This window comes from Talpa occidentalis, unplaced genomic scaffold (genome assembly GCF_014898055.3).
Source record: "Talpa occidentalis isolate TD23 unplaced genomic scaffold, MPIMG_talOcc4v2.1 talOcc4.5, whole genome shotgun sequence".
Lineage (NCBI taxonomy): Eukaryota > Metazoa > Chordata > Mammalia > Eulipotyphla > Talpidae > Talpa > Talpa occidentalis.
This window is the reverse complement of record NW_023604861.1, coordinates 33,830,068-33,847,085: the sequence shown is the minus strand read 5'-3', so window position 1 is coordinate 33,847,085 and position 17,018 is coordinate 33,830,068. Positions and strand designations below refer to the sequence as shown.

The 17,018-nt window shown below is 37.2% G+C and overlaps 1 protein-coding gene across 1 annotated transcript in view; it reads right to left on the bottom strand.

The window, feature by feature from the left end:
• Positions 1–17,018, bottom strand: part of DIAPH3 (diaphanous related formin 3) — a 454,058-nt gene that overhangs the window by 336,837 nt on the left and 100,203 nt on the right. The window contains 1 exon segment of the mRNA XM_054701595.1: positions 4,658–4,788. Coding sequence (XP_054557570.1) covers positions 4,658–4,788 — 131 coding nt within the window.

The window sequence follows — 17,018 nt, the reverse complement described above, 5'->3', positions numbered from 1 at the left end:
GCCTCGCCTGCTGCTCCCCTCAGCAGTGTATTTCAGTCAATCTGCCTGTTCTGTTCCCCACTCTGTCTCTGGTGAATCCTCTCACCCTCCTGCGCCTGACTGGACCCCAGTTCTTGTATAAATAAATAACTTTAAAAAAAAGTAGTGTATTAACATTCTACCTTGTACTTTTTGACATTTTATTGGAAAAATAACCTGAAAAAAAAAAATGCTAATAAAAAGAACATCTGAGAAAAATTTTGTATTTTTAAAAAAGTGCATTCCAGGGCCTCCCTGATGGCACAGGCAGTTGAGCACAGCGCTGTGGAACTGTATGCAGCCTTTGTGGCACGGGTTCGATCCCGGCCCAGCTGGGGAGATACCCACATGGTGCAGCAGACCTCCCCTTTCTCCCCTGCTGCTCCCCTCAGCAGTGTATTTCCGTCAGTCTACCTGTTCTGTTCCCCCCTCTGTGTCTGGTGAGTACTCTCACCCTCCCGCACATCTGGCCTATACCCTGGTTCTTGTATAAATAAATAAATCTTTTTTAAAAAGTGCATTCCACTGGTATTTTTAACCAACCCAGGGGATGTTATAGGATTTTCTCTGAGGCGTCATATTGCAGATTCCCTCATTTTGGCTACAGGCAGTCACGTTGACGGCCACTGAGGACCACTGCTAGAGCATTGATGAGACAGCCCTTGCAGTTCTCCCTTTTTGTTACTCAATAGCTGGAATAAAGCCCACTCTCTCAGTCTCATGCCACCAGGAAAGCAAGATATGGCCTCCCTGCTAAAGACAGCCTCACTTGCTTTATTCTGCTCTCAGGACTCTTGTTGGAATGTTCACTGATCCTCAAAGTTAAAAAAAAATATATTCATTTCAGACTTTATTTCTTTGATATATTCTCTAAGTCCTGAATATAACTTTGAAACTAATATATTAATTATGAATACATATATAGTAAAATTAAAATGAAAAGAGGAAAAATAATAAAGCCAAACTTCAGGATAGTGTTATCACAGGATAGAGGGAGACTCAGGATGTAGAATTAAGGAGAGCTGTGGGGACGCTTCAAATGTACAGAGCAGGGGTCTGTATCTCACTAGTAGGCAGGCAGAAGCTTATTTTACTGTTATGACAAAAACAAAGAGCCTTTTCCATATGATTAACACCTTCTAAAAATAATTTAGAAAGTCATAGCATTAGTAACTTCAAAATTCTTAGTCTTGACTTATACTTCAGATTATATTAATAGCAATAAGTACATTATTCTCAGTGTTTTCCACAAGCTTTTCAAGTCCTATCCTCGGATATATTGATATGACAAAGTATATTGATCTTACTGTTTGTTACAAGCTTTTCTTTCTATCTTCACACATCTGGTCATGGAACAAAATATTCAACAACTCCAAAGTTAAGTGCTTCTACTGACTTCATGTTTGCCAAAGCCCAGAAATGAAAGGAAACTAGATTGCAAACATGACACTGATTAAATGGTAAAAATGATACAGAGATTGTTCAGCTGCTTTGCAGTAAACAGATTTTAATACACACTTTGTAAAGTGATATTTTTCAAAGTTATTAACTATTAACTGAATCAAGCCTAGTTTGAAAACCTCCTTAGAAATCTCCTAATAAAAACCTTAGTGAGAAGATATTTCTTATAAACTTCGTAAAGTGTACATTAACCAGGGGTAAAGAAAATAATGTCTAAAAGTACAAAACACAAAGACCTAATAAGACTAGCTTATCAGAGACAGAAATCTTATCCTTGACAGCAACATTAAATTGCGAAAATAAAGATGTATCCTATAACTAATTTGCTATATTCATAGTGGGGATGAGCTTAAATGCCTGATATCAATCATAATCATGTTAGCGTCTACCTTTTCTACATTTCCATCTCAACATATTCGATAGCTAAACATAATTGCCAACTGTGTCAAGATCTGCTAAAATTATATTTGAGGATTTGAAGTTAGTCTTTTCCCTACCATTCCAAAATGAAATAACTGTGTCTTTTAGATCAAAACTGTCACTAAGAATATTGAATAATCAATAAAACTTCAAACAGAGTAATATTGTAATCTTCAAACCAACTTCATTAAACAAGGCAACAGTTTGGTGTTTAATGCACTGATTTTCACATAATTCACCATTTGATAGTAAAAGGTTGAAATGGCTCATAATTGATAGAATTTCAGGAGTCAATGAGTGACTTAAAAAAAAAATAGTGTGTATTTTCGGGCAGGGGGAGATGGGAAAGGAGAATCCTACTTTTCCCTTGACTTTTTTTTTTTAATAATAAATTTTATTTTTATATTCCCCATACAATTGCAACCCCTTTATTTTGACCCCAATCCCTCCCCTCCCACCCCCTACCCCCCATAGAGTGTCTCTGGTTCATAGTTTTTTGTTGATTTTGATTTTCACTTGAAGTAACTCTTAATCTCAAACCAGCATAGGAGAGTTATCATTCACAGAGGCCACTGATACCTACTTTTAGCTCTACTCACAGACATTAAAGAATTTTAAACCTGATTTACTTAGTAATAGCACATATCCAACAGATTTCAGACACTTAAAAAAGTGAGAATTCCTTCTTTCAGAATTTAGTCATACACTACATATTAAAAAGAAAACATGAAAAAAACAACTATCAGTGGATACATCATAACTACAAAGTACAAAAGATTTAATCAGAGACCTAACTACAGCATTTATAAGTATAGCCAAGTCATTCATCTAATTACTACAATGCACACTGAAATATTTCAGTCTTCTCAATTTTCTCACTACATAAAGTGTCACAACTGCAGAAAAACTTCCCCAATGATAAGAATTCTATCCTTCCTTCTCATTTATCAAGACCAATTCATAGAAAACATTCACAGCACTTATGGATGCCTGGTAATATATTCTAGAACTGTTGATTTGGGAGGAAAATAATTCCACAAGTTTTTCTTAAAAATAACATTCAAGTGCAAGACATACAGCATTAATTCTCAGTATTTATATGTGGATAATGAAAAATCATATTCATTATAACATACATGAATCCCTAGAGAAAACCCTTTCAGTTTTTCTTTGACTATCATATTTATCTATTCAAATATGATGATCAAAAAAAAAAAAAAAAAAAACCGGGGAGGGGGGAAGGGAACATCTTCCTATTTATAATGAAAAGTCATGAATATGAATATCTCCAGTCAGTGTCCAATGGCTGCCAGACAAACTGGAGTGTTTACTCCAACATACATTTTTACTGTATTACTTTAAAATACCCTTTTCCTATATTTAAATTCCATATGAACAATACCCAAATCTGCTTATTCTTTACTCAAGCCGACATCTAAGATAGTACTTGTAAAATAACAGGCACTCAATAATGGATTTTTTAATAGAATACATTTAGCTGGTATAGGCAGATTAAGCTATAAACCAGAGTTCCTCTGGTTTGACTAGCTGTCAAATTCCTAATTCAACTTAGTTTTTAACAATAGCTAAATAAGACTAGAAGGCTAAAATTAAATGTCATCACTACAATAAACAGATCTTTAGTACATACTTTCTACATGCTAAACTTGGTAAAGAGGTAAATAAGACACATGCAATCTTTAGTCTCATGTTCAAGATTAGCTTATAGCTTGGAAAACAGATTGTAGGTGGTGAAATGTGATTAAAAAGATAGAACTGGAATATGCTAGATTCTTCGTTCATTCTTCATACTGCTAAGTTAAACCACACTTGCATGTCTCCACAGCTAGACATGAAAAGTAGTAATTTGTTCTAAATACTTGTGTGATCAATGATAATACTTCAGAAACATCAAATAAAATACTAATTGAGAAAATATAAAAGATTTTGATCATCTTTTTTATCATTAATTCACACTCAGTTTGTCACTCTAGTCCTCAAAATACATATATACATAATAAATGCACATATGCAGATTTATTTTATGCAGACATAAGCATTCAATTAATATACAATAAGAAGTTAAAAAGGACCTACCTTAAACCCTTATAGTTCCAAAATTCTGATTCTACCACTGCTCAGACATTTCATAACTTCTGCTTGAAATCATTCATTTAGAGAGTGAACTATGAAAATGTTGCCGAGTATAGGACATGTAGTTAAATTTGGATTTCAGATAAACTACAGTTTCTCAGTCAAATATGTCAGAAATTAAGATTTCACTGGACATCCTGTATTTTTTTTTTTTTTTGCTAGATCTGGCAAGAGTAAACTATAATTGTATCCTATAAAGATACCATTCCCAGTAAAGGAAAAAGTTAAAGGTATTTTACCTGCTATATCAAACAGAAATCAGTGAGTATACATACAATATCAAAATTCAACATGAAACTATGACACATTAAACTGATAGTTTCTTTTTAAAAAAAAAATCATAAAAATTAAATTTGTAGAAATTCTGAGAAAAAAATTTGGACCACAGAGTATCATTCAGTAATACAAAAAGTACTACTGAAACTGTATTTCTTCATGTATATAAATATTAATGTACTCCATTTTTACCTTGAGAAGTTGCTGAGGTATACCAGCTATTTATTTACACACATACCATGAAGAAAGTACTAGATAGAAATGACAGATTAATGACGGCTATTTAATGAAGTAACATGCCCTGATGATATTCAGATAGATGAATTACCTCACAGGATTACTAGTCAATGATACTCGGAGGGACTCCAGGCATGTGACAAGTCTCTCATCTGCAGCTCCCATTTTCAGTTCGTGGATAAATTCCTGAGATGAAATCTGTCGACTACTCTTAAGAGTTCCCTGTAAAATAAGCAGTAATAATAAGTAATTCATGTTGGGTGAAGATTTTCCATCAAAATAGTAATAATTTACATTAACCCATCTTTCATATTAACAAATGCACACAACTATTCTGTGTATTATCTTGAGGAGAAAATTCCATCCATCTCCCCATAAAACTTTAAGTCTATAATTCATGCAACTGCAAAAGATAGTGAAACCAAAAGGTTTGCCACATAAACTTTCAAATTCAAAATATCATAAAAACAATGAAGTATTTATCATAGGAATTATCTATCCATAGGATACAGTAACTTGTTTTAGTCACACACAAAAATAACAACTCAATACAATAATGATTATTAAAATGACTATTCTAAGCACCTAGAAAAAACTCGATCATTCAATGATCACTAAACACTTAGCTCTAGGTACTTTACTAGACGCAAAGATGATGAAAACCTAAGTCTGGAAGGAGAAACACAGGCAAGGAAATAACTTTGCAGTGAATTCTAATTCCTGTAACAAGGCACTCAAGGAACCAAAAGAGGAATACCTAACTGGCAAAGCAGATAAGGAAAGTCTGAGTAATAAGAAAAGGTAAGAGTTAGGAAGACAGGGCCTCCCTGGTGGCATAAGGGATTAAGCACCACACTATGAGACAGTCTGCAGCCTCTGCAGCACAAGTTCAAACCCCGGCTGGCCAAGTAGAAACCCACATGGTGAGGCAGACCTCTCCTGTCTTGCCTGCTGCTCCCCTCAGCAGTGTACTTCAGTTGGTCTGCCTGTTCTGTTCCCCACTCTGTCTCTGGTGAATCCTCTCACCCCCTGCATCTCTGGCCTGTATCCCAGCTCTTGTATGCAAAAATAAATAAATCTAAAAAAAAAAAAAAAAGAGGAAGACAAATATCTTCAGGTTTTTTGCATAAAATGCATGTGTACCCAAAAAGAAAAACAAAAGCATAGACAAGTGAGAATAGGGGCCCAACCATGGGCCCCAGTATCAAGATCACCACTACAAATTAGCCTTTGCAGGGGAGTTCTGGGTGGTTCACTTGGACAGCAGTATGAAACATGGTTTAGAAGAGTTAAGAGTTGACTAATAGTCAACAAACATTAAGAGTCTACTAAGTATCAGACATTGTTCTAAGTGCTGAAAACAATACAGTAATACAGTACATAAGAGACAAAAATCAATACATGTACAGTTTTATTCTCTGCGGGGAATAGTCAAGTGAGTTAGACCGTGTGACAATTAAAACATGGTGCACTGTAGACAGTATAAGTGTTATAGAGGAAAATAAAAATAAAATAGGCATAAAGAGTGCATAAGAGGTGGGATGCAATTTCAAATCAAGTAGTCAAAGCCAGCCTCACAGGAAAATTTTGAAGGTCTCAAACTTTAATTTAGATAAAGGTGTGAAGGATGTGAGAATATCTGTGCAGATATCTAGGGGGAAAAGCTGTAATGGGGGCCTCTCTGGTGGCACAGGGGTTAAAGACAGCACTATCAAGCTATTGTCAGCCATTGCAGCAAGAGTTCAATTCCCAGCCAGCTGTGGAGCAACCCACATGGCCCAGCAGACCTCTCCTGCCTCGCCCACTGTTCCTCTCAGCAGTGTATTTCAGTAGATACTCCTGTTCTGCTCCCCACTCTCTCTGGTGAATCCTTTCACCCCCTACACCTCTGGCTTACACCCCAGTTCTTGTATATGTAAATAAATAAATCTTTAAAAAAAAAAAAAAACCTGTAATAGAGGAGTTTCATAGGTCTTACGGGCCTCTTAAAGAAATGACTGACTGATGAGAAACATCAGAAGCAGAAAGACCTATTAAGAACATAGAGGAAATGATGAGGATATCACACTAACAACAAACTAGAATTATAGCTATTAAAATTACAGATTACAAATCCATAGGAAGGAAAAGAATTGCACATTCAAAAGTATATTATCAGATCAAGGTAGTGATACAAAAGGTTCCTTGCTTTGCTCCTGGGAGAACAATCTGAAATTTAACCAGAGGAGCTATAATCAGATGACCTAGGGATAAGCCAGAGCACTTCTTGGACATTAGAGATCAACACTAACTGCTGATACACAAGGAAGTGGATTGAACTCAACAACTACAAGGCACAGAGTGACCAATTAGAGAAGAAAACAAAACCCTCCTTTCCGCTGTCTCCAGGAAACCCATCTGAGTTCCAAAGATAACATAGGCCCAAGGTAATGTTTGGAAAACAAGCCTACAAAAAAAGGAGACTCAAAAAAGAAGGCAGGAACAGCCATAGTATCTCAGATAAAATAGACTTCTAGCTAAAAAATGTTAACGAGAGACAGGGATAGACATTATATAATGACCAAGGGGTCAATAAAACAGGAAGACATTACACTCATCAATATATGCACCAAATAAAAAAAAGAGCATCAAAATATATAAGGCAACTATTAAATCTGCAGACAGACACTGGTATTAACACAATAATGGTAAGGGATTTCAACACCCATTTTGATCAATGCACAAAAGAACCAGACAGAAAATAAAAAAGGCAATAATACCCTTAGGCCACATGAAGTTAGCAGGTATTTATAAGGCACTGCACTACAAAAAAAAAATGGTAAATACACATTTCTTCAGTGCTCATGGAACATTCTCCAAGATAACCACATGTTGGGTCACAAAACAAGTGTCAAAAAACTCATAAAATCTGAAGCCATATCAAGTATCTTCACTCCTAGGTATCTATCCAAAGAGCACGAAAATACTAATTCATGCAAAAGGAAATCTGCATGCATATGTTTACAGCAGCTCTATTTACAATGGCCAAGATATGTAAACAAATGTCCCAGAACAGATGAATGGATCAAGATATGTGCATAGACATAACTGAATACTATTCAGTGATTGAAGAAGATAACCTCATGACATCTGTGACAACATGGGTGGAACTGGAAAATTTTTTTCTAAGCCAGTGAGCCAGGCAAGAGAAATACCACGTTTTCATTTATATATGGAATCTAGAGAAACTAAACAAAGGATCAGAAAAAAGAAACTGTAGACTGACCCTTGAAAGTTGACTAAGACACTTCAGAGGGGAGGGGGAAAAGTCAAAAATGGGGGAGAAGGGAGGAGAGCATGGTGGGATGTGGTGGAGGGCCATTTCCTGGTGGTAAAACAATGGTGAATGCACCTGAGGAGAGAAACCCTATCTTGTGAAAAATTATACAAGGATGTTTTTAAAAAGCTCATAATTAAAGAAAGTATCATCTCTGATCACAATGGTATCAAAGGAGATCTCAACCATGAAAAGCAGGAAAAACCACAAATCGGTGGATACTCAATATACTATGAGTGTATATTGGACTAACAACCATTGGGTTAATGAGGAAATCAAATAATGAAAAAAGTACCTGGAGATAAAGAAAAATGAAGACATGAGCTACCAGAATTTCTGGGATGCAGCAAAAGCCGTACTAACAGCAATATAGGCCCACATTAACAAATAAGAAAGAGCTCACCTTAAGAAGCTAGAAAGAGATGAACAAATGAAACCAAAAGCCAGTAAGAAGACAGTATAAAAATTAGAGATCTTAAACAAAAATCAAAAAGTCAGTCCAAAGGTCAATGAAACCAAAAAGTTAGTTGTTAAAAACAATGAAATAGACAAATATCTAGCAAGGTAGGCTCACAAAGTGGGGGAGGGGGTAAGGGGAGAAAACACTAGTAAATAGACACAAAAGAAAGAAAAGTTGCAATGGGCATCCACAAATACTAGAGGATCATAAGAGACTACTATTACCATTTATAAGCCAATAAATGTAATAATCTAGAATGGACCAATTCTTAGAAATATACCACCTTCTGGGCCTTCCTGGTGATGCAGCGGGTTCAGCACAGTGCAGTGAAGCTGTTCGCAGCCTCTCCAGTGAGGGTTCAATTCCCAGCCAGCCAGGGAGATTCCCACACGGCGCAGCAGACCTCTCCTGTCACGCCCGCTGCTCCCCCTCAGCAGTGCTTTTGGTCCGTTTGCCTGTTTTGCTCCCCACTCTCTGGTGAATCCTCTCGCCCTCCCGTGCCTCTGGCCTATACCACAGCTATTGCATAAACCAAAAATAAATCTTAAAAAACAAAAAGAAATATACCACCTTCCTAGACTAAATTTACAAGAAACAGAAAACCTGAGCTACAACTACAAGCAAAAGAATTGAGACAGTCATCAAAAGTCTCCCAAATAGTAAAGAGCCAGGAACAGATGCTTCCACTACTGTGTCCTGCCAAACCTTCAAAGACAAATAAATACCTTCTTCTCTAACTCTTCCCAAAAACTGAGAAGAAAGAAACCTCACATTTTAGGATGCCAACATTACTTTGATACCAAATGTATATATGTATAACAAAATAAAACTTTGAAAGGAAGAAATCTTACTGTAAAAACTTACTGGGAAAGGAAGGGTGGAGAGCAAAGACAGGAGAGGTCACAACAGTCTACGGTGGAGGACTATAGATGTTTTGGTGGCATGGTATGCTAACAAGAATCTTAAGAGTTATGATTTCCTATCTCTGAATCATAAACAGTTTTAGTAACCAATGTTTCCTCAATAAAATACATCAAATTAAAATTTGAAAAAAGCAGATTAGTTGGGATGGCAGAAAACCATTATTTATCTTTTTCATTTCCTTTGATTTGTATTGATTTAATGTCATGTTGTTTAAGGAAACATTCCCAATAATGGAAAACAAATTAGCACTGGGAAATGGGTGATTTTCATCAATAGCAAAGTGGTTCTTTTACAAGAGAAAAACTCACTGGGAATATTCTCAGGAAATAAAATGATAAAGTTGGAAGAGGAAATGAAAGTGGTGAGAGAACAGTTAAAATGATCATCCAGTTTTTTTAAATCAGTAACTTCTGATCATTAAAAGGATAATACCATTGAAGTTGTACTGACATAGCACTTAGCAATGTCTTTTTCCCAAAGCAATGTCTTTTTACCTAAAATTTACTGTTAATTTACCTTTAAATTATTTCAAATTTGGTTCATAGCACTTAAAAGTATTACTTGTTCAACACAGAAAATTTGGAAACGATAGCAACAGGAAAAAAAAATAGCCTGAAAATGACTACTAACTTAGTATTTCTCAAATATTTTCCTCATACATGGGTGTTTATAAAATATCCTCTATTCCTATATAAACACATACTTTAAAACTATTACAGGATACAAATTGTTCTATAAGCTACTTTTACCACTAGTATTTCATTAACATGTTCCAATATTAGTACACTGTCTTAGAGAAAATGATTTTTTTTACCCTGTATGCAGGCTATTAAAAACCACATTATAGCAGATTCTCGAGTACCATCATTTTGTTCAGCATCATTTCACTATAATATTGAAGACAAAAAAGTAATTCTGGCCAATGGTGACTAAACAATGTTACTGGAGGACCTAATTTCATTTTATCACATTTCACTTAAAGTCACAATTTCCAACAACCTATGGATAATGTTAAGTGAGGATTAATGCATTTTACATCTTCATTATTGGACATGTGGATTTCCTGATAATTTCTTGGTATCATAAAATTTTCAAGTTTCTGTGGATTCTGCCATAATGCCAATATTTTGATCTTGATATATATATATCAATGGAGTTAAACTACATGATCTTCTGTAGTCCTTCTTGAATTTGTCATTGGAATAGATGTGATTTTTTTTATAAAGGCGGGATTGTGCTATACAAAAATTGAACACATGGCCTGAATTCCTAATATATGACAAGCCCTGTGGGTCTGCTAGACTCAAGCGGCCTGTTCAGTCACCATTATGATTACCTGCTGTTCTGCATTCCTATACAAAGGTCAGAACTGCCCAGTCACATTCATGTGAGCCAAACCTTACAAGGTGCCTTTTATATCAATCAAGAACAGAAAGCTTGATCACTCTGGGGAGTGTATGCATCAAGAGGTATGACCGGGAACACCTGGGGGGCTAAGGACGAATGCATAAACTTACTCCCGACTCATACATCATGAGGCATGACCAGGTATGCCCGGGGGGGCCGAGGACAGATGTATGACAAGGGACCCCAAAGGCTGATCAGTGGAATGCCTCGTTGATGAGATTAGGACCATTAACGGGGGTCTGAGGTCAAGTTTTGATTACAACACTTGGTCATCAGGCTGATAACATGGTCAGCAGACTCATGTCCCCCCAAGCCATAGATGACATTCCTGAGTTTCACTCATCCTTTCTCCTTGTCCTCCTAATGCACATAGTTGATGCTGCATGATTATTCTATCAATAAAAACGGCTAGGATCTTGCTCTCAGCAGCATCCTATATCATGTAGCCTGTTCCACAACTCCTGTCTTTGTCCACAACTCCTGTATTTTAAAAATACATTTTTAAAATATAAGAATAATAAGCAACAACTGCATTTGGGTAAAATAAAAGTGCTATTAAGTTAACCATAGTGAAATGCAAATCAAAACCACGAGATACCACCTCACACCAGTGAGAAGGGCACATATTTAAAAAACAAGGAACTCTCTTACTTGCTGATGGAAATGCAAAATGGTCCAACCACTATGGAAAGCTGTGTGAAGGACCCTCAAACTACTAAAAATGGAGCTACCATATGACCCAGCAATTCTACACCTTAGAAACTACCCAAAGACACAAAAACATTAATTCGAAAGGAAAACTGCACTTCCATGTATATTGCAGGATTATTTATAAAAGCTATGATATGGAAACAACATAAAAGCCCCAAAACAAGTGACTGAAATAAAAAAGGTGTGGTATACATACACAGTGGAATACTATTCAACAGTCAAAAGATAAACTCATAACATTCGCATCAACATGAGTGGAGCTGGAAGGGATTATGTTCAGTGCAAGAAGTCAGAACGAAAGAGAAAACTATCATATGATTTAAGTCATAGGAGGAACATAGGGAAACCAAACAAGAGATCAGGAGGGGGGTAAAAAAAAAGACAAAGCTACAGGCAAACTATAAATTGGAGAGGGGCAGTGGGAGAGATCAAATCAGGGGAAGGAAGAGCACAAGAGATTATGGTGATGGTTCAGGCATGGCTTGGTGGTGGCAATGTTATGGGGCTTACACATGAGAGGAGTATGAACAACAATGTAAAAAATAAATAAATTAGGGCCTTCCCGGTGGTGCAGTGAGTTGAGCGCAGAGCTGTGAAGCTGTCCCCAGCCTCTGCGGCGCAGGTTCGATCATGGCCGACCTACGAGAATCCCACATGGTGCGGCAGACCTCTCCTGTCTCGCCCGCTGCTCCCCTCAGCAGTATATTTCTGTCATCTGCCTGCCCTGCTCCCTGCTCTGTCTCTGATGAATACTCTTAACCTCCCATGCCCCTGGCCTGTACCCTTTTTAAATCTTTAAAAACATTATATATAAATTTTAAAAAGCGTTACCTACAGTAAGAGGCTTTCTATTTGAAGTTTAAATATACACTGGCCATAGAACTCAGCCAGTATACAACTAGATGTTAAGCATGAAAAAAAAAACCAAAACATAATCCATACAATCTTCAGAGCAGGACCTCCCTGGTGGCGCAGCAGTTGAGCACTGGGCTGCGAAGCTGCCCGCAGCCTCTGCAGCACCAGTTTGATCCCCGACCACTGGCAAGGGTCCCACATGGCGCACAGTCCTCTCCTGCTGTACCCGCTGCTCCCCTCAGCAGTGTGCTTTGTCGTCAGTCTGCCTGTTCTGCTCCCAGCTCTGGTGAATTCTCTCACCCTCCTGCGCTTCTGACTGTACCCAGTGCTTGTATAAATAAATAAATAAATCTTTAAAAAAAAAATCTTCACAGTAGCTTTAGTCATAATAACCGAAGACTGGGAAGATCCCAAATATTCTCCAACAAATTGTGGTGAGTACTGAAATACTGAACAACCTTTAAATACTGATAAGACAGTAAGACAAATGAATCAAAAAAACTATGTAAAGTCAAATACACTCAACAAAAAAACTATATAGTGTATTCTTCCATTAATATGAAAGACCAGGAACAACCTGTCAATCTTCTCTGGAGTCATTCAAAGTATAAAAGCAGAGCTGTTAAATTGATTTTGATTTTTTTCTTTATCATGATTAGTCTTTTTCCTGGTCCCTTATTTAGATTTTCTAAATTCCTGCTATGAGTGATACCATCTGGTATTTTTTTTTCTTTCTGGCTTATTTCGCTGAGCATGATCCCTTCCAGCTCCATCCATGTTGCTGCAAATTGCATGAGTTTAATCTTATTTTGATTGCTGAGTAATATTCCATTGTGAAATGCAAATCAAAATACAATGAGATACCATCTTACACCAGTGAGAATAGCACATATCAAAAAAAACTAGCAACAACAAATGTTGGCGAGGATGTGGAGAAAAAGGAACTCTTCTGCACTGCTGGTGGGAGTGCAAACTGGTCCAACCACTATGGAAAGCTGTCTGGAGATTCCTCAACCTGCTAAAGATGGAGCTTCCATATGATCCAGCAATTCCACTCCTAGGTATTTACCCAAAGGACACAGAAACAATTCAAAAGGGCACCTGCACCCCTGTGTTTATAGCAGCACTATTTATAATACCTAAGCCATGGAAACAACCCAAATGCCCAAAAATAGATGACTGGCTCAAAAATAGATGACTGGTTCATGTATATTTTTATACACAATTTTTTTCCTATCAGCAGATTCCACATTCACAGAATCAGTCAACCCCAGAGGAGAGTCATCTAAATCCCACTGAATGTGACAAGCAGTTGTAGGTGACAGGAACAGACAAAATAGGCAAGTTTCTCCCCCCTGGAAGCACTACAGCCAGAGTGCCCAATGTTTTTGTATGACCCTTGTGCTAGGAATGGTTTTTACACTTGAAAAAAAAAAATCTTGTTAAAAAAAAAAAGGAGAGGCAGAGGAAGAAGGGGCAGCAGTAGAAGCAATCTGGTCCATGTGACACAAAAATCTAGAAGGTTACTATTAAGGAAACCTTGCCACTGACAGGGTCTTATAAACCTTGGTAAGGGCTTTCAGGATTTTTTTGAGTTGATAGGAAATTACAAGAATATGTATTCTAACAAAAATTGTGAAAAGATGATTGGAACAACTGTGTGGAACAGACTGTAAGTGGCAAAATGTGAAACAAGGAGACCAATTAAAAACCCACTACATCGTCTGATCAAGAAGTGACAGATTCTTGGTGTAAGATGCCAGTGATGGAAGGGGTGCGATTTGCTCTATATAAAGGTACATTGGACAAGACTTGCTGCTAGTTAAGAGTGAGGTGTGAAAAAGTAACATGCATAGATGAGGCTTAGTTTTTGGTCTCAACAAAATGAAATGGTGTCCCTATCACTTAAGTCGCCCAAACCCAAACCAGTCACTGTGACCTTTGTTAAGAACAGCTAGAGGGGTGGATTGGGCATTAAATCTGGTCAGAAACTCAAAGGAGACAATTAGAACAAGAACAGGCAAATCTTTTGAAGAGATATCCTGTAAAGGAGCACAAACAACCAGCAAAGTATGAAGAGGAGAAACTGTAGCGTGATTTGGGGAGATTGGTCAGAGAAACCACTCCATGTTTGCACACCAGAATCACCAAGTAAAGGAAAAGAAAAAGATGATTCAGAGCATAGGTGCAGAAGCAGAAAAACAAGTGAAAAAAAAATATCCTTAAATAGGTGACAGAGGATTTGACTTATACAAGAGTAAGGTCTGACCTTACATGGCAAGCAAGTACATCCCTTTAAGAGCAAAGGGAACTGGGCCTCCCAGGTGGCGCAGTGGTTCGATCCCCAGCCTCTGCCCAGCCTCTGCCGTGGCCTGAGGAGGGTCCCACATGGCTCGCAGACCTCTCCTGCCGCCCGCTGCTTCCCTCAGCATTGTTCTTCGTCTGTCTGCCTGTTCTACTCTCCGCTCCGGCTCTGGTGAATTCTCTCACCCTCCAGTGCCTCTGACTGTACACAGTGCTTGTATAAATAAATAAATAAATAAATCTTTAAAAAAAAAAAAAAAAAAGGAGCAAAGGGAACAGACACAGGTAGATTGTTTCATCTGCTGCCTAGGAAGTGAGGTATGGCAGTTCTGCTCTTATCACAGCAACGTTCTCTGTGAGAGAATCAGATGAAAGTAAGGATGCAGAGCCAGAGGTCTGAGAAGAAAAGTTATGAGACAGTTTTCAGAAAGTAAAGAAGTGCACTCTAAACAGCCTTGAAGGAGGACATCGGCTAAGATATCTGTTTAGGGATCAATTTTCAATGTGGTCAACCAGAAAAGATTACTCAGCATAGTTTGATGCTTCCTCCCAGAAGCATGCTCTCCAAGCAGCAAGTGCAGAAGAGTGGTTCGTTTAGCTTAACCAAGAGCAGAGTTTATATGAAAGGAGTAGCAAGTGAACTGAAGATTCATGCAAGACAACAGAGAACTGTGTATCTAAGTGACTAAGGAAAGAAGCAAAGGATGGTGTTGAGGGTGGGGATAAGAAATGATAGGCATGAAAAAATGGCAGTCGGTGGATTAGGTGTTCTATAAAGAACAGCTATAGAATGGTTATGGAACACTTCACAAGGAATATGTCAGTAGCGAAGGTAATAATGCACAGGGAAGTAGTTTATTAGCCATGTTGAGAGGTGGTACTTACTACCCAGGGTCATGAGTGGTTAAGATTGGGAGGAAAAACAAAGATCTTTGAATGATGGAGTCAAGGATATGGGAGGATGGATTATTTTTAAATGAATGAAGTCAGTAACCATGACGACACTGTTAGTAGTCAGAAGAAAAGCAATGAGCTAGGTAACCAGAAGTAGGAATAAGGCGACATCAGTCAGAGAAGCCAGCAGCAATCTGTGTGGCCCATTTTCTCCACCAGAATGCATCCACTAGGGCAGTCTCTGTCTCTGCCTAATTTATCATTGTGTAGTCATTTCTTGCACAATGTCTGGCATTCAATGAATGATTAAGGCTATACAAAATGTAAGGTATACATGGGCTAAGGATTAAAATAAGAGAAGTCACCCCAAAAAATTTATGCACATATATGTGTATATACAAACACACACACACACACACACACACACACACACACAAGAATGAATGCTTACTCAGAAAGAAATCTCTCAAATTAAAAACATCAGAAACAGGCCAGATAAATGGGAGATTAATTTTCAGTACAACTTCTTTTCATTATACTATCAAAATACAGATACAAGAGAAAAGAAATTGAGGAAGAAAATATGTCACATGGAAAATCAGAAGTATTCCTTTTAAGCACAGTTCTCCTTGTTTTTCTCACATTTTACAAAACTTCAAAGAAAGTGGCAAATGGGGGAGAGAGAAAGGATACTCAGGTCTGCATATCTCTTAGTCCATTAGTGATGAAATGAAAATACTTAGAAAGCTTTATCCCCTGTGGTATCAAAACACATTAGTGAGATAAGGATGTCTGCCTGACATCACAAAAATCAGAGGAGTATTTATCCTACATAATTTTTAAATCTTGTTTAATCCCTTAGTAAATTTTATTCTAAAATACCAAATGCAGGATAGAAAGAAAAATACATGAATTACTCTGGTCAGATAACTTATTAAATGTATTCTAAGGAATAGAAAATAACATACCTTTTCCTTATTTCCATTTCTCTGAAACCAAACATTCTTTGACCTGTCTTAGAGTCGATTCATTTCATCTCAGTTCAGGTATAAGCCTTATTCAGTTTATGTTTCTTTACTATCCTACAATATTTGTTTGCAAAGTTATTTGGAATATCATTTCTAAGACAAATTAAAAATACATGGTGTTTCCCACTATAAGTGGAAAGTATTAAGGAACAGACTTTCATATTTCAAAAAACTGAAAGATTTTTATACAACCACACATCTACCATTTCATGACGGCCTAATTTTAAAAATCATGAACATAAAAAGCTAAATCTACAAACTTCACCTGCTCTGCAGGACGATGACACAGCATAATGCCAATGTGGATCAAGACAATCACATTTTAGTCCCTGGTAGGGTATCTAAAACATGGAACTTGCTTTAAGCAAAAATTTTCCTAGATTATCTGAGACATCAGAGAAGTCAGAAATGATATTATTATGCATGCTCCAATCACTGTAAACTACTATTCAATTCATTAAAACGTATCTTATTCCTTCCAAATGGTAGCCTACACCAAAATGTACCATGCAATATCCAAAACTGCACGTAATAGTTCATCTTTTGCTTATGG